Source organism: Pongo abelii, chromosome 10 (assembly GCF_028885655.2).
Source record: "Pongo abelii isolate AG06213 chromosome 10, NHGRI_mPonAbe1-v2.0_pri, whole genome shotgun sequence".
Taxonomy (NCBI): Eukaryota; Metazoa; Chordata; class Mammalia; order Primates; family Hominidae; genus Pongo; species Pongo abelii.
In genome coordinates this window covers 101,483,033-101,502,166 of record NC_071995.2, presented here as the reverse complement: position 1 = coordinate 101,502,166, position 19,134 = coordinate 101,483,033, and the positions used below count along the sequence as shown (strand labels likewise).

Genomic DNA, 19,134 nt, shown 5'->3' with positions numbered 1-19,134 from the left:
ACACCAGGCCTGAAACTGTTTTTAATCTTTCAAGGTGTGGGCATCAAGTTTTCCTGCTCTCCTGTAGGAAATTTCTTCTTCAGCAAATAGCCCAAGAACAAGGCTGTATTTTTCAATACTTTTCTCCTTTTCTTTTCCTTTTGCCCACCTAATTTTCTCCACCTGAAGCCCTGTCAGAGTTCATTCTAAGAGTCAGTCAGCTAGTTGAGTCATCAAAGACTTGTTGCATTCTTACTAAATTGCTCTATCCAAGCATAATTTGTGAAAAGTTAAAAACATAACTGTCATGCAGGTATATAGTGAACACCTGTCAAAGATCCATTTAACTCACTATTGAGGGAACCAGCAAGATGACAAAGATAGTGCAGAAAAGATACAAGAGACCAAAGTACATGTGGTCATCGGAAAATAGAAAGCCAGAATAAGGTCACAAAGATGGATGCACAAGTGATTAATGTTCCATAAGACAATAAAGCCATAATCATGTGTCTTATCCTTTCTACTAGACAGAAACAACTTACAATTTGATAATCAAATGAATATTTTGCAACTTATTGGTCTTCTAAAAAGCCAGCATCTACTTTGAAGTGGTTGTAACTTTATAAGTAGTAAATATATATCCCCTTAGAGCAGAGTGAGCTTGTGAGACAATGATCTCATATGACATTTAAAAGGCACACAGTAATTTTTTTGCCCTAGGTTTTGCATATATATATATATATATATATATATATATATATATATATATATTTTTTTTTTTTTTGAGACAGAGTTTTGCTCTTGTCACCCAGGCTGGAGTGCAATGGCACGATCTCAGCTCACTGCAACCTCTGCCTCCCGGGTTCAAGCAATTCTCCTGCCTCAGCCTCCTGAGTAGCTGGGATTACAGGCATGTGCCACCACACCTGACTAATTCTGTATTTTTAGTAGAGACAGGATTTCACTATGTGGGCCAGGCCGGTCTCGAACTCCTGACCTCAGGTGATCTGCCCACCTTGGACTCCCAAAGTGCTGGGATTACAGGCATGAGCCACCACATCCGGCCTGTTTTGCATAATTTTTGAACAGCTTCTACTTGGGGATATGCTGAGTGTGCTATGCCCTGAAAATCCAGTGATATGTAAAAGAGTTTCCTGAGTTTAATCATTATTAACATATGTGAGACCATCTGAAAAGAGAAACATACAGCACACTGAGAGAAACCAGTAAACTTTGGAAAAATCCAGGAAGACAGAAAGAACAGATAGTGACTTATTGGTCTAAACGAGTGAGGAAGAGGGTCCCACTCAGAGGGTAGAACACGTGTGAAGGCCTTGATGTGGGAAAGAGCATGGTGTGTTTAAGGAATTAAAGCAAGACCAGTGCACTCTGGAGCATCATAGGAAGGCCAGAGTGAGTCAGCACAGGGCTGGACACATAGACAGAGCTGGATCATGTAAAGCCTTGTGGACTGTGCTAAATATTTTGGACAATAGTCTAATAGTAACGAGAAGCCATTGAAGGGCTTTTGAGGAGGCAAGTGGCCTCACCAGACTTGTGCTTTATAAATATAATTTGGGCTGAAGTGGAGGGAGTGAGAGGCCACTTACACAGCAGCTACAATAGTCAGGCAAGAAATGGTGGTGGTCGAATGCAGGTGCAGCGGTGAGAATGAAGTAGGAAGGACAGACTCAGATGTTTCAATGGTAGTATGGGCAGAAATTGATTGCTGGATGTGAAGGAAGAGAGAAGGGGGAAGTAAAACAATAACTCCTGGCTTATGGGCTTGGGCAACTAGGTACATACATTTTTCCAGAATAGGCTTCTTGGCCAATTGTAGGGTGAGCAAAGGGATTAGGCATGGTCGGTGCTCCCCTAGTCTACTGTTTGCAAGTCCTCCTTGACTGATGTCTATAGGATGGGAATGGCAGCTACTTAATAAATGCCAGTTTGAACCTTTTGTCTTCTGTGTTCCATCCTTCCCCCAGTTGTCATGAAACATTATGAAAAGTGCAAAAAGCCTCTTGTTATTGGCCTAGCTGAAATATACACAGCAAGGTAAGAATTCTGTAGATGTTGGTTTAAAAGCCCCTTGTGGCCAGTGGGGATCACTGACCCATTCCAGAGTATATCTTTTTTATATTCTGAGCCAGACTTCTCTGTCTTTGGATTTCCTGCCATTTTGCACAAATGCATCATGCTTTGAGCGACTACGATGTGCTCAGAATTTTGCTTAATGTGCTGCCGACATTACCTGACTTAAACTATACAACACTGTGAAGCAGGTAGGATTGACAGTCTCATTTGACTGGTGAGGAAACTAAGGCTCTGAGAGATAAACTGGCCACTCCCAAGCCATGCTCCTAGTGAATAAATGAATTAGTATTCCAACACAGCTTTTCTGACTTTAAAACCTGTGTTCTCACTAGCCTAAAGAGAGCACTTCTGAGGTTTAACCTTAGCTATGATATTAGGAAATTATGGAATAAATATCTCAGTCTACAAGAATACTCAAGACTTTTCCATATATGTAGTTACCCTCTCCCCTAAACCCACACACACACACACAAATTATGCCTCTCAATACATGCAGACTTCAGTTGATGTCATGACTTGCATCCTGTAGAACTCTCTTGACTTTCTTCTGTCTTCTCCTATCCCCTCCCCTCCCCCTCACCACTCCTTCACCAACAATATATTTTCCTGTCAAAACATTCTTGGTTACATGCAGTGCAACTAAAATTGCTGCTATTAGTTTAATTGAGACAGGGTGATTATAAATAAATTACATGCAGTGCTACTGAAATTGCTGCTATTAGTCTAAATTGAGACAGGGTGATCAGTCATCACCAACTGTGATTTGATTCAGAATGTACTCCACATGGACGGCTACAGAGGCCCTGTGGTCGTCTGGTAGCCCAAGGAATGCAAGGCCAGATCCCCAAGAGGCTGGGCGTCAGGCCACAGAGCTCTCTGACTGCTGGTAACTGAGAAAGCAAAACTCCTTGCAACCTGGTTGGTTGGGGCCCCTTGCAGGCTGATAATGAACCAGGAGCTGGAAAGGGTTAGAAACCTTCCCACATGGAAGATCTGTATAGTGCGTTATCTGTGTGTGTGTTCCTGTATACCAATGTGTGAATCTCCTGCTACTTCACTAAAATGATTTGAGATGGATGTTTAATACTATTTTCTTTATTTCTTATTCTAAAAGAAACCCATTCTCACATTAGAAAACTTGAAAAGCATAAATAGTTTTCAAGAATACAACTGTTACTGTTACTTATTTTTCCCACTACCTGGAAGTAACATTTGTTAGAGTTTGGTGTATTTCTTTAATCATTTCATTTATATACTTACATATTTCCTCTGACATAATTGATATATGACATAATTGACATAATTGATAATATCAACTGGGTATACAGTATTACATTAGCTTTTATTTTCACAAGTGGAAAATCTTTAAACCACCTAGGCAAGGTAAATGAAAGATAAACAATAAAGGCAAATGGGGGTAAGAACTGTTCATGGATATCTCATTCCTAGAAGCAGCATGGTGAAGTGGAAATCCACGGATTGAAGGAATTCTCTTTTCTTCCTGGATTCCTACTTCAGTGCTCAAATCTCAACTTGCCAGCCTAGGCAGGACCACAAAATCCAAATGGAGGTGCTAGTTCTGTAGTTTTGGGCCTTTAGGCAAATGGCTCCATGGGCTTCATATTCTTCAAGTCCAGACCAAAATATAGAAATGGACCTTTCCCCAAGGTGCTTACAGGGTCAAAAGTCTACATATTATCCTTAGGGCCTGGAGAAAAACTATTCACTACTAACTATTAAATAAGAATGGCAAGTGAGAATGACCGTAACAATCAAACCTTAATGACTGACCAATACTTCATTTTTATTTTGAGCCCCAAGTATGGAGATGTGGACAAATAAATGTTCTTTGTTTAGTCCAGTAGACAGGTTTCTAAAATGATGTGTTATTGATGTTTGGAAAGTAAATCATTGTGCCCAGTTTTATTTTTTTTTTAACCACATCATCTCAAACCAACTTATCTTCACCCAGTAGAAACGAGGCACAACAGTAGTTTTAAGTCCTCAGATTCCTAAGCTTTCTAATCTGTAATTAATGATTAAAAACCATTCAGTCCTCTAGGGAAAGGAAGAGTTATACTTTGTAATAACCGTGTCATAAAATCTTTTCTAAACACAGTAATCACATTATTTATGTGGGATTTAGATTTGGAGTAAAAAAAAAAAATGTGTAGTAGTTTTACTTCACTTTTCAAGTGTGAAACATTTGGATGTTTCTATTTTTCAAAGTATATTCCAGGAAATAAACTAATTAACTCCTTTCTTCCCTCCCTTCCTTTCTTCCAACAAGTGTCTGTAGTTTTTTCCTGTGTGCCAGAATCAATGCCGCAGATTCTCAGAAGAAATTACATTATATTACATTGCCCTCTGTGTCTTTACAATTACTGGTAGGCCCTGAGATATATATATGTATATATATATATATATATAGAGAGAGAGAGAGAGAGAGAGACAGAGAGAGAGAGAGACAGAGAGAGAAAACTCTCCCAAAACAAAAATTCAAACAATCAAGCAACCAAAACAAAAAACAATATCTAAAAATCAGGGAATATTTCTCTTTTTAAAAGGCTCCTTTAAACATTACACTCTGTGACATAAGCTTTTGTTTTGAATTCACTACTGCCTTGGTTTGGAGGGACAGTGGAGCAGAGAAATTGTGAGCTAAAGTGGTGGATGGCATGGCTTACTGGGAAAGGCTTGGAAGAACCACAGCAGACTTCTACAGAAATGACATCAGTCTCTTGTCTTACCAAAATTTAGACTGCAATCAACTGTTTTTGGAAAATTGTCTTTCAATCAATTGGAATCCCATTTCTACCCCAAACACTCAAAGACACACTTAGCCTCTTTTCACTCGGAAATGTGCTGCTTGCAAATCATTGGGAAAAGGCTGCCTGTGAGTCAGCTTCAGAGGAGATGCCATTATCATCCTTTTTAGGTCCTGAGACAGACTCTCAGTTAGCTAGGCCCCTGCCAGATTGTAAAGACTGACAATTACTGATGGTGATCCAAATCCCAGCCTCACCTTCACTATGGCTCCACTTCTCTGAACCACCATTTATTCCGGAAAGAACAGGATAATCATACTCGTCGAACTTGCAAGTTTGTTGTGAGAATTATATGTAAAATCAGTTTCTAGTACTCACAAACTGGCACATAGTATGTATTTAATCAATGGTATTTTTAAAAATTGCAAGAGCAATAAGCATGTGCCTGCTTGTCTATCAAGAAATTAAAAGGTAGAGCTAGACACAAACCTTAATCAGGAATTAAATGGATATTGTATATCTTAATCATAGACATCCATCCTATGAACTCTGCCTAATTTAGCAAGTGTGTCAGTCAGATATGCTGTAGATGAGGTTTCTTTAAGAACAGATCGTGCACATTGGAATCCACAGCAAGGAGGCTCATGCTAAATCAAAGGAGTTACTAATAAGGTGTCACTCACAATATCTAGTAGGAGAGCTAAGTTTAACCGAGACTTTAGTTTTAGGGTATAACCAAGGGAAGGAGACATGCACTGTCATGGCTTGAGAGCCCCCATTCAAAGCATTCATAAAGGTACCAGACCTCTTCCTATGAAGCCTTGAAAAATCAGGTGTCTCTTTTCTCCTAGGGTTTTAAAGATCCTGTGTACCGTGCAAGACGGAAGCAGTTTGCTGACATTGCCTACAACTACCGCCAGTAAGTCTGCCTTGCTTGTTGGGGGGAAGAGAGAAAAACACACCCATAGCCTGCTTCTCCCTTGCCCTCATCCAGTTGAGGATGGAAAATACCAGCATGAAGAGTCCTGCCTTCTGTGTGTGCATGTGTTCACATGCATGCGTGTATGTGTGTGTGTGGGTGTGTTTAAACCCTCTCTTTAATAACACACGATAAAAAACGATTGCTGCTAGACAAAACAAAATTACCCACTGTGCTGGGGCCCTGCTCTCTCCCAAGCTTTGTTGTCTAATTACACAGTGGTGTCTGCAGTAATTAGAAAAGGCCTTGGTCCTGAATAAAACAGCCTCCAGTCTTCTCTACATTAAACAGGGAAGAAGGAAAAAGAGAATCATTTACATTCAAGAAGGAGCTGGCTGCTTTACTGAAATAATGAACCATTCAAGATTTCAGGCCAGCCAAACTTCAGCTTTCTACTTTTATCTGGTCTGACCCAGCTGTGAAGGACAATTTTAGGATGTTGTTTTTTTTTTTCCTGTCTGGGGTTCTGTGTTCCTCCCCTACCCTATTTTAGCCAAAAGAAAATGCAAATATCAAACATGTTTGAGAAGACAACAGCTTTGCTCCTTTGAGTCTTAAGGAACTACAGAAATGCCACCATGGGAAACTTAGTGTTTTGACAAGTGCTGTTACTGAGTTAAGGGATTAAGAAAAGACATCCACAAGAAGAAACTTAAAATTTGTCCAGAATGCTCATAGCATAGTACTTTGACAGCTTTGATAGAATCTCAGGGAGATGGAAAAGATGATGGGCCTTTCTATACTGAATACAACGTTACTTTCAACATGGAAAAACCTCCGGAAAAAGAGAGAGAAAGTTTTTTTCTGAATGACTTTCGGTAGTGGAAGAATTCAAAAATGTGCTGTCTTTAGTCAGACCTAAAGGCCCATCTGGGCCTTGGATCCTGCTGAGCAGGATTCACAGAAGATGGTGACCTCCCTCTCCTGACCCCACCTTTGCCTCAGCACAGTCAGGTGGACACCATCAAAGCAGGTACAGGCAAGAGTCCTTCAGATAGTCAGCAATAACAGATCATACTTATTATCTTCTTGCTGTGTGTCTGGGGGCTTTGGTGAATGCTTTGTATATATCACTTTGTTTAGCCTCAATAATAACTTCTCATTTTTCAGATAGGGAAATCAAAGCTTACAAAGGTTAAGTAAGTTGCCAACATCATGTAGCTAGTATGTGACATAATCAGGTTTTAAACTCAGGTTTGTTGAATTCTAAGGGTATTTTTAGCCACTCTTCTGAGTGTCTGGGGACTCCTAGAGTCTAGAGACTGCACTTCATATAATCAAGGAGGAGGTGCTTAGAAAGTACATTCACTTACTCCTGGGTTGCTGGGATTTGGGGAGAGCGGAGACAGATCCTCCTCAACCTCCTTCTCATAGAAATGTGAAACCTTATGAAGAAGAGTGAAATTGGTGAATCATCTCACAATCCTGGATGTTAATCAGTTAACTTGGTTATTGAAAATCATCTATAGATGGCTGGACTCTCAGAAGTACGTTAAAATTTTTTAGTCAATTTCTCACCTTTTATAGATGAATCCCACATGATTAACTAACTGATGTGCCGAAGGTCATGTAGCTACTAAAGGGCCCGCCTTTTTAAAAAATTCAAAGCCTATTTCAGACTTTACTTTATCTCATCTCATTTAAGCTTTCGGTGCTGTTTTTACCATGTCTTTCTTCTTCAAAATAGTCTCTTACTTCAGGGTCTGATATAGTTCATCCTTTTTTTTTTTTTTTTTTTTTTGCAGATTCTATTTTGCGAATTTGCCTACTTGCTTAAGTGTATTTGTGACCCCAAAATCGATACTCACTGTACACTTTCACAGTCATTCCCAGACTTGCACAGAGAGGAGAAAAAATTTGATTCTACTGAGGTGTATATCTCCAACTGAGGTCAAACAAGGCAACACTCTACCTTTCTGTTTCTACCCTCATTTTGTCAACATGTGTCCTTTACATGGTCTGTTTAGTGTCACATTTTTAACATTTTTGTGCTTTTGTTTGTGATTTTGCTTTTTAAAAATTGACCAAGCTCTCACTCAGTTAGGAAGCAGCAGAGTTAGAATTGAGATTCTCCTGCTTTTCCCAGGAAAGCAGTGACTGCTGAGCCACTGCTATCAAGCTTGGGAGGAGCAGCCCCAATAACTGCATAAAGGGGATACAGCTGTCACTGCTTTAGACTTCAGGTACTGGTGCTAATCAGATTAACCTGCAGAAAAGCAGAATCAGAATCTCAAATAGTTATGTTCCAGCTAAACGGAAGACTCCAGAGTGAAGCACCAAGGCCTCATCTCCTTAGGTTTTCATTTAGATGTCACCTTCTCAGCCATGCCCTCTCTACACCCTATGTAAAATTGAAACCCCACTCTGAAACTCCCTATACCTTTGGCCTTTTTTTCTCTATGGCATTTATCACCATCTAACGGAGTTGTGTTGGCTTTCTATCTGCCTCTACTAGAAATGTGGACTCCATGAGGGCAGGGATAATTGACTGTTTTGTCACAGTGCTCAATTAACATTTGTTGAATGAATGAATGAATCCAAGAGACCATATAAGAGTAAAGATTCAAAATGGTGAATTGGAGGCAGAGCCAGGAATTGTGTCTAGAACCATCTAGAAGGCTGCTACAGCAGGTTTTGATGATATTACTGGAGTGGAGGTTGGGCTTTTAAGTTTTATCTAGGAATAGATAAAATGGATCATAGGAGCTTATATTTTTCAGCTGCAAAACAACTCAAACATAAAGGAGAGCTCTACTGGATACTATAAATGAAGAGTTTAAGGGGGGTAGTTTAGGCTCAGGCAGGTCCAGGATTCAGTGTCTCATTATTTGCCTCTCTGACTCTAGTGTCCTTTGCTTTGGCCTTGCTTTCAGACATTGGCCTCATTTCTCTTGGAGAGGGAACCTAGCACCTCTAGGCTGATACCTCAATTCAATTAGAGGTGCTATTGCCAACAAAGTCAACCACAGTTCTGGCATTGAGTCCACTGACTCTGATTAGGACATAGGCCGGTCTCTCAGCCAGGCACAATGCAGGAGAATGAGAGATTTCAATTGGCTTAGCCTGGTCACATGCCCATTTCTGAAGGTAGGAATGGAGTCTCTCCTCACACGAACCTCACAGACTGAGAAGGGAGAAAGGTGCTTTACTGATGAATGGGGAACAGATGTTGAGTCCCTAGAACAGCAGGTGTCAACCAACAGAACATCTTGGGGCTCAGGATGTTACCATCTCTTGAAATTTGTTGCAGGAGTAACAGATGCCCTTCTTTTAAAATGAGAATCAGTCATAATGGTAATGATCAATTATCCAATTGTTAGGATTTGTCAGTACTAATACTAGGTACTTTATACATAGTATTAGACTTAAATTTATCCACACCATACAAATAGTTACTTATGTTTAGCCCACGTAGCAGCTGCACAGATTGAGGCTCAGAGAGGTTTACTAAATTGCCTGAGCTGATACAGCTAGGGAATGGCAGGGCCAAGGACTGAACAGTCTCTGTCTGTTTCCGAAGTCTGTTTGTCTCCTGTATCAGTGCTTAGTCTCGATAATGGCGCGTTCTTGGGCAAGAGCTTACCTGATTTTTTTTTTCACCATCATTGCTGGCTACCACAAGACCTTCTGAACTTGTCTGGCTTTCAATACTTAAGCAAAATGCTATCTTTTTGCCTAATCCCTGTCACCTGTCTCTAGACAATAACAAAGACTGTGCTCTAATGTGTTTGGATGAGGTACAATTCTGAAAGGGCAAGAAAGACCTAATCTGGAGCCTAATGATGATCCATAATTCTGAGATAAACAGTCTCACTTTGTCCCAGACCCTGTGTTCCTGTTAGAGAAATAGGCCTGCAGCCTAGGGAATAGTCACTGGTCTTTGAAGTCAGGCTTTGTTTGGTTTACATCTGTTTGTGCTGTTCAGAACATAGTTCATTCCCAGGTGGTTTTCAAAAGGACTTTTTTTTTTTTAATCTTTACTTTAGCTTTCATTTTAAGTTCAAGGGTACATGGGCAGGTATTTACATATAGGTAAACTTGTGTCATGGGGGTTTGTTGTACAGACTATTTCATCACTCAGGTATTAAGCCTAGTACCCATTAGTTATATATCCTGATCCTCTCCCTCCTCCCACCCTCCACCCTTCAATAGACCCCAGTGTGTGTTGGTCCCCTCTATGTGTCTGTATGTTCTCACCATTTAGCTCCCACTTATAAGTGAGAACATGTGGTCTTTGGTTTTCTCTTCCATTAGTTTGCTAAGGATAATGGCTTCCAGCTCCATCCATGTTCCTGCAAAGGACATGATGTCATTTTTTTATGGCCGCATAGTATTCCATGGTGTATATGTACAACATTTTCTTTATCCAGTCCACCATTGATGGGCATTGAAGTTGATTCCATGTCTTTGCTATTGTGAATAGTGCTGCAGTGAACATATGCATGCATGTGTCTTTATGATAGAATGACTTATATTCCTTTGGTTATGTACCTCATAATAGGATTGCTGGGTCAAATGGTATTTCTGTTTTTAGGTCTTTGAGGAATTGCCACACTGTCTTTTTTTTTTATTATTATACTTTAAGTTCTAGGGTACATGTGCACAACGTGCAGGTTTGTTACATATGTATACATGTGCCATGTTGGTGTGCTGCACCCATTAACTTGTCATTTACATTAGGTATATCTCCTAATGCTATCCCTCCCCGCTCCCCTGACCCCACAACAGGCCTTGGTGTGTGATGTTCCCCTTCCTGTGTCCGTGTGTTCTCATTGTTCAATTCCCACCTATGAGTGAGAACATGTGGTGTTTGGTTTTCTGTCCCTGCGACAGTTTGCTGAGAACGATGGTTTCCAGCTTCATCCATGTCCCTACAAAGGACATGAACTCATCCTTTTTTATGGCTGCATAGTATTCCATGGTGTATATGTGCCACATTTTCTTAATCCAGTCTGTCATTGATGGACATTTGGGTTGGTTCCAAGTCTTTACTATTGTGAATAGTGCCACAATAAACATACGTGTGCATGTGTCTTTATAGCAGCATGACTTATAATCCTTTGGGTATATACCCAGTAATGGGATGGCTGGGTCAAATGGTATTTCTAGTTCTAGATCCTTGAGGAATTGCCACACTGTCTTCCACAATGGTTGAACCAGTTTACAGTCCCACCAACAGTGTAAAAGTGTTCCTATTTCTCCATATCCTCTCCAGCACCTGTTGTTTCCTGACTTTTTAATGATCGCCATTCTAACTGGTATGAGATGGTATCTCACTGTGGTTTTGATTTGCATTTCTCTGATGGCCAGTGATGATGAGCATTTTTTCATGTGTCTGTTGGCTGCATAAATGTCTTCTTTTGAGAAGTGTCTACTCATGTCCTTCGCCCATTTTTTGATGGGGTTGTTTGTTTTTTTCTTGTAAATTTGTTTGAGTTCTTTGTAGATTCTGGATATTAGCCCTTTGTCAGATGAGTAGATTGCAAAAATTTTCTCCCATTCTGTAAGTTGCCGGTTCACTCTGATGGTAGTTTCTTTTGCTGTGCAGAAGCTCTTTAGTTTAATCAGATCCCATTTGTCAATTTTGGCTTTTGTTGCCACTGCTTTTGGTGTTTTAGACATGAAGTCCTTGCCCATGCCTATGTCCTGAGTGGTATTGCCTAGGTTTTCTTCTAGGGTTTTTATGGTTTTAGGTCTAACATTTAAGTCTTTAATCCATCTTGAATTGATTTTTGTATAAGGTGTAAGGAAGGGATCCAGTTTCAGCTTTCTACACATGGCTAGCCAGTTTTCCCAGCACCATTTATTAAATAAGGAATCCTTTCCCCATTTCTTGTTTTTGTCAGGTTTGTCAAAGATCAGATGGTTGTAGATGTGTGGTATTATTTTTTTTTTCTCTTTTTATGTTTGTTTTTTTTTCTTTATTATTATTATTATTATTATTATTATTATACTTTAGGCTCTATGGTACATGTGCGCAACATGCAGGTAAGTTACATATGTATACATGTGCCACGCTGGTGCGCTGCACCCACCAACTCGTCATCTAGCATTAGGTATATCTCCCAGTGCTATCCCTCCCCCCTCCCCCCACCCCACAACAGTCCCTGAAGTCTGATGTTCCCCTTCCTGTGTCCATGTGTTCTCATTGTTCAATTCCCACCTATGAGTGAGAATATGCGGTGTTTGGTTTTTTGTTCTTGCGATAGTTTACTGAGAATGATGATTTCCAATTTCATCCATGTCCCTACAAAGGACATGAACTCATCATTTTTTATGGCTGCATAGTATTCCATGGTGTATATGTGCCACATTTTCTTAATCCAGTCTATCATTGTTGGACATTTGGGTTGGTTCCAAGTCTTTGCTATTGTGAATAATGCCGCAATAAACATACGTGTGCATGTGTCTTTATAGCAGCATGATTTATAGTCCTTTGAGTATATACCCAGTAATGGGATGGCTGGGTCAAATGGAATTTCTAGTTCTAGATCCCTGAGGAATCGCCACACTGACTTCCACAAGGGTTGAACTAGTTTACAGTCCCACCAACAGTGTAAAAGTGTTCCTATTTCTCCACATCCTCTCCAGCATCTGTTGTTTCCTGACTTTTTAATGATTGCCATTCTAACTGGTGTGAGATGGTATCTCATTGTGGTTTTGATTTGCATTTCTCTGATGGCCAGTGATGGTGAGCATTTTTTCATGTGTTTTTCGGCTGCATAAATGTCTTCTTTTGAGAAATGTCTGTTCATGTCCTTCGCCCACTTTTTGATGGGGTTGTTTGATATTATTAATGAGGGCTCTGTTCTGTTCCATTGGTCTATATCTCTGTTTTGGTACCAGTACCATGCTGTTTTGGTTACTGTAGCCTTGTAGTATAGTTTGAAGTCAGGTTGCATGATGCCTCCAGCTTTGTTCTTTTGGCTTAGGATTGACTTGGCAATGCGGGCTCTTTTTGGTTCCATATGAACTTTAAAGTAGTTTTTTCCAACTCTGTGAAGAAAGTCATTGGTAGCTTCATGGGGATGGCAGTAAATCTATAAATTACCTTGGGCAGTATGGCCATTTTCACGATATTGATTCTCCCTATCCATGAGCATGGAATGTTCTTCCATTTGTTTGTATCCTCTTTTATTTCGTTGAGCAGTGGTTTGTAGTTCTCCTTGAAGAGGTCCTTCATATCCCTTTTAAGTTGGATTCCTAGGTATTTTATTCTCTTTGAAGCAATTGTGAATGGGAGTTCACTCATGATTTGGCTCTCTGTTTGTCTGTTATTGGTGTGTAAGAATGCTTGTGATTTTTGCACATTGATTTTGTATCCTGAGATTTTGCTGAAGTTGCTTATCAGCTTAAGGAGATTTGGGGCTGAGACGATGGGGTTTTCTAAATATACAATCATGTCATCTGCAAACAGGGACAATTTGACTTCCTCTTTTCCTAATTGAATACCCTTTATTTCTTTCTCCTGCCTGATTGCCCTGGCCAGAACTTCCAACGCTATGTTGACTAGGAGTGGTGAGAGAGGGCATCCCTGTCTTGTGCCAGTTTTCAAAGGGAATGCTTCCAGCTTTTGCCCATTCAGTATGATATTGGCTGTGGGTATGTCATAAATAGCTCTTATTATTTTGAGATACATCCTATCAATACCTAATTTATTGAGAGTTTTTAGCATGAAGAGCTGTTGAATTTTGTCAGAGGCATTTTTTCTGCATCTATTGAGATAATCATGTGGTTTTTGTCTTTGGTTCTGTTTATATGCTGGATTACATTTATTGATTTGTGTATGTTGAACCAGCCTTGCATCCCAGGGATGAAGCCCACTTGATCGTGGTGGATAAGCTTTTTGATGTGCTGTTGGATTCGGTTTGCCAATATTTTATTGAGGATTTTTGCATCGATGTTCATCAGGGATATTGGTCTAAAATTCTCTTTTTTGTTGTGTCTCTGCCAGGCTTTGGTATCAGGATGATGCTGGCCTCATAAAATGAGTTAGGGAGGATTCCCTCTTTTTCTATTGATTGGAATAGTTTCAGAAGGAATGGTACCAACTCCTCCTTGTACCTCTGGTAGAATTCGGCCCTGAATCCATCTGGTCCTGGACTTTTTTTGGTGGGTAGGCTATTAATTATTGCCTCAATTTCAGAGCCTGTTATTGGTCTATTCAGGGATTCAACTTCTTCCTGGTTTAGTCTTGGGAGGGTGTATGTGTCCAGGAATTTGTCTATTTCTTCTAGATTTTCCAGTTTATTTGCATAGGGGTGTTTATGGTATTCTCTGATGGTAGTTTGTATTTCTGTGGGATCGGTGGTGATATCCCCTTTATCATTTTTTATTGTGTCTATTTAATTCTTCTCTCTTTTCTTCTTTGTTAGTCTTGCTAGCAGTCTATCAATTTTGTTGATCTTTTCAAAAAACCAGCTCCTGGATTCATTGATTTTTTTGAAAGTTTCTTTGTGTCTCTATCTCCTTCAGTTCTGCTCTGATCTCAGTTATTTCTTGCCTTCTGCTGGCTTTTGAATGTGTTTGTTCTTGCTTCTCTAGTTCTTTCAATTGTGATGTTAGGGTGTCAGTTTTAGATCTTTCCTGCTTTCTCTTGTGGGCATTTAGTGCTATAAATTTCCCTCTACACACTGCTTTAAATGTGTCCCAGAGATTCTGGTATGTTGTGTCTTTGTTCTCATTGGTTTCAAAGAACATCTTTATTTCTGCCTTCATTTCGTTATGTACCCAGTAGTCATTCAGGAGCAGGTTGTTCAGTTTCCATGTAGTTGAGTGGTTTTGAGTGAGTTTCTTAATCCTGAGTTCTAGTTTGATTGCACCATGGTCTGAGAGACAGTTTGTTATAATTTCTGTTCTTTTACATTTGCTGAGGAGTGCCTTACTTCCAACTATGTGGTCAATTTTGGAATAAGTGCGATGTGGTGAGAAGAATGTATATTCTGTTGATTTGGGGTGGAGAGTTCTGTAGATGTCTATTAGGTCCACTTGGTGCAGGGCTGAGTTAAATTCCTGGACATCCTTTTTAACTTTCTTTCTTGTTGATCTGTCTAATGTTGACAGTGGGGTGTTAAAGTCTCTCATTACTATTGTGTGTGAGTCTAAGTCTCTTTGTAGGTCTCTAACAACTTGCTTTATGAATCTGGGAGCTCTTGTATTGGGTGCATATATATTTAGGATAGTTAGCTCTTCTTGTTGAATTGATCCCTTTACCATTATGTAATGACCTTCTTTGTCTCTTTTGATCTTCGTTGGTTTAAAGTCTATTTTATCAGAGACTAGGATTGCAACCCCTGCCTTTTTTTGTTTTCCGTTTGCTTGGTAGATCTTCCTCCATCCCTTTATTTTGGGCCTATGTGTGTCTCTGCACGTGAGATGGGTCTCCTAAATACAGCACACTGATAGGTCTTGACCCTTTATCCAATTTGCCAGTCTGTGTCTTTTAATTGGAGCATTTAGCCCATTTACATTTAAGGTTAATATTGTTATGTGTGAATTTGATCCTGTCATTATGATGTTAGCTGGTTATTTTGCTCGTTAGTTGATGCAGTCTCTTCCTAGTCTCGATGGTCTTTACATTTTGGCATGATTTTGCAGCGGCTGGTACCGGTTGTGCCTTTCCATGTTTAGTGCTTCCTTCAGGAGCTCTTTTAGGGCAGGCCTAGTGGTGACAAAATCTCTCAGCATTTGCTTGTCTGTAAAGGATTTATTTCTCCTTCACTTATGAAGCTTAGTTTGGCTGGATATGAAATTCTGGGTTGAAATTTCTTTTCTTTAAGAATGTTGAATATTGGCCCCCACTCTCTTCTGGCTGGTAGAGTTTCTGCCAAGAGATCAGCTGTTAGTCTGATGGGCTTCCCTTTGTGGGTAACCCGACCTTTCTCTCTGGCTGCCCTTAACATTTTTTCCTTCCTTTCAACTTTGGTGAATCTGACAATTATGTGTCTTGGAGTTGCTCTTCTCAAGGAGTATCTTCGTGGCATTCTCTGTACTTCCTGAATTTGAATGTTGGCCTGCCTTGCTAGGTTGGGGAAGTTTTCCTGCATAATATCCTGAAGAGTGTTTTCCACTTGGCTCCATTCTCCCCGTCACTTTCAGGTACACCAATCAGAGGTAGGTTTGGTCTTTTCACATAGTCCCATATTTCTTGGAGGCTTTGTTCATTTCTTTTTACTCTTTTTTCTCTAAACTTCTCGCTTCATTTCATTCATTTGATCTTCAATCACTGATACCCTTTCTTCCAGTTGATTGAATCAGTTACTGAAGCTTGTGCATTTGTCATGTAGTTCTCGTGCCATGGTTTTCAGCTCCATCAGGTCATTTAAGGACTTCTCTACACTGTTTATTCTAGTTAGCCATTTATCTAATCTTTTTTCAAAGTTTTTAGCTTCTTTGCAATGGGTTCAAACTTCCTCCTTTAGCTCAGAGAAGTTTTATCGTCTGAAGCCTTCTTCTCTCAACTCATCAAAGTCATTCTCTGTCCAGCTTTGTTCCATTGCTGGCGAGGAGCTGCGTTCCTTTGGAGGGGGACAGGTGCTCTGATTTTTAGAATTTTCAGCTTTTCTGCTCTGTTTTTTCCCCATCTTTGTGGTTTTATCTACCTTCGGTCTTTGATGATGGTGACATACAGATGGGGTTTTGGTGTGGATGTTCTTTTTGTTTGTTAGTTTTCCTTCTAACAGTCAGGACCCTCAGCTGCAGGTCTGTTGGAGTTGGCTGGAGGTCCACTCCAGACCCTGTTTGCCTGGGTATCAGCAGCGGAAGCTGCAGAACAGTGAATATTGCTGAACAGCAAATGTTGCTGCCTGATCATTCCTCTGGAAGCTTCGTCTCAGAGGGGTACCCGGCCGTGTGCAGTGTCAGTCTGCCCCTACTGGGGGGTGCCTCCCAGTTAGGCTACTCGGGGGTCAGGGACCCACTTGAGAAGGCAGTCTGTCCGTTCTCAGATCTCAAACTCCATGCTGGGAGAACCACTACTCTCTTCAAAGCTGTCAGACAGGGACATTTAAGTCTGCAGAGGTTTCTGCTGCCTTTTGTTTGGCTATGCCCTGCCCGCAGAGGTGAAGTCTACAGAGGCAGGCAGGCCTCCTTGAGCTGTGGTGTGCTCCACCCAGTTCGAGCTTCCAAGACTTTTAAAACTAATGACTTTTAAACCATAGTTTGCCTCAGAGTCACCTGGGGAGCTTACTAGAATCCAGATATGTAAGCCTTCCCTTCCCCAAGAGATTCAGGATCTATGCAGCCTGGCATCTGTACTTGAACAAGCTCAGTGTAGAGAAGGTATAAAGCATTTTATACCTTAGCATGGATTTATATATTTATTTTCTCTCCTTTGTTCCAATATTTATTTATTATCCTTGATCTAGAACTTATTTATTTAGTTTTTTAATTGACAAATAAAAATTGTATATATTTATGGTATACAACATGATGTTTTGATATTTGTATACAATGTGGAATCTTACTTAACATGTATTTAAATACCTTTATAACTTCCCAGGAGCAGAAATATCAAACCCAATAAGTGCATGCCTACCAAACAAAGGGGATCTCAGATTTATGGCCTACATATTATTAAATCCAGTTTAGCCCACTGGTATAATTGCTTTAGTTAACACCATAAAAATACACTGTGTTACTTTAAACTGAACTTAGATGCCCTGGTTTAGAAAGGAAATGTATTCTGCCAGACCCTATTCTCCTTATTGCCAATCTCTGCAACTTTACACCTTTGTGATACCTGACTGGCCTGTGCAGGTAAGTGAATTTTTACCCTAGGTAAGCAATTAGAGAATTAGAAGAGTAGAAAAACCAAGTGATTTCCCAAAAGTGAGAGCAAATCCTCATTGCAGCCGGTATCATTGCTTAACCAAATCACTCTTTCATGTGGGAAATCAAAGCAATAATGTTTCCTATATCAAGATGTGGAATTTTTCTCTTTCAAATAATGTATGAAATTCACTGTAGCAAGTGATGGCAGCTCACAAGTTCTGGTCCCCGACTCCCTCTGCTAACCTAACCTGTGTTCTGCTGTGCCCCTGCCCTGCTTGAGACACCTGTTTTGTGCCTGTATTCTAGTGGGCAGCCCATCCCTCGAGTGGAATACATGGAGGAAGAAAAGAAAACATGGGGCACGGTGTTCAAGACTCTGAAGTCCTTGTATAAAACCCATGCTTGCTATGAGTACAATCACATTTTTCCACTTCTTGAAAAGTACTGTGGCTTCCATGAAGATAACATTCCCCAGCTGGAAGACGTTTCTCAATTCCTGCAGAGTAAGTCCACATCAGGGTAAATGGCCCTGCAGAAAGTTGGGGGAGGATTGAGGCAGAGGAGAGGGAAGGGGAAGACAAGTACGTGGAGGCAAGTGTGAAAGCATATGCTTGTAGAAATGCATGCAGGTTGATTCCTCCAGGAGGAACTCAATTTCACTGCACTCTGCCTTCGCTCCAGCCCCTACTGTGTTTATCCACTTTCACTCAATCAAACACCTGAGGCTGTGGATTTTGCTGTGTACCTTTCCCTGAAAAGTATTTTCTTTCACACTTAAAGCCCAAGGTGCTTCACTGAGTTTTTCTTCTTTTTTTTTTTTTTTTTTTGCCCTGTAGTTCCTGCTGTGTTATGAGCTAGGAGTGTGTGTTTGTGTAAGAAATGTGCTATTTTGGGGGATGGTGCCAAGAGCCCTGAGCTCTGAGTCTGTGCATCTGGTATGAATCCTGCCTTCGATCCTCTCCAGCTGAGTAAACCTGCCTCAGTTTTGTCTTCTGTCAAATGGACACTGTATCAACTCTTTAGCTTTTCCCATAGGGAAATTATGAGAATGAAGTAAGGTGCTGCATATGAAAACAACCAGCACAGTCTTGCATATACAGCAGGTACTCAGTGAATTTGGACTGAATTGATATCTGAGTAGCTCAAGTACTTACTCAAAGTAAGTACATTGAGTCGCAAGCCTCTCTGTACAGTATATCCAGGTGAAATGGGTGTTATTCTTTCTGCCAAGAGGATGTTAATTTAGCAAAAACAAAATAATGAACTAGCACATATTGAACACCTACTGTGTGCCAGGTAGAATAAGCAGAAGTGGGGAGACAGACTACAGGTTACAAAATTTTCTATATATCAGAGCTGTGCAGAGATGGGCCACTGTGCGGGCAATGAGCCAGGGAAATTACTTGGCAGGAAGGGAAGTTGTAGCCAGGACAGTTTGGGGGTGAGCTAGATGACCTTTTGGGTCCCTTCCATTAGAAAGTCTTTGCTTCTTAGATAAAGAATGGAGTAAGGGTCCAAGCAGAGTGTGCTTCAGCCTGA

At 40.4% G+C, this 19,134-nt stretch overlaps 1 protein-coding gene across 4 annotated transcripts in view; it reads left to right on the top strand.

Moving 5' to 3' along the window:
• PAH (phenylalanine hydroxylase) overlaps positions 1–19,134 on the top strand; it is a 121,905-nt gene that overhangs the window by 86,693 nt on the left and 16,078 nt on the right. For all 4 annotated transcript variants that reach the window (XM_024256069.2, XM_054526294.1, NM_001131499.1 and 1 more), the window contains 2 exon segments: positions 5,696–5,763; positions 17,902–18,098. In XM_024256069.2, the coding sequence (XP_024111837.1) occupies positions 5,696–5,763; positions 17,902–18,098 (265 nt within the window).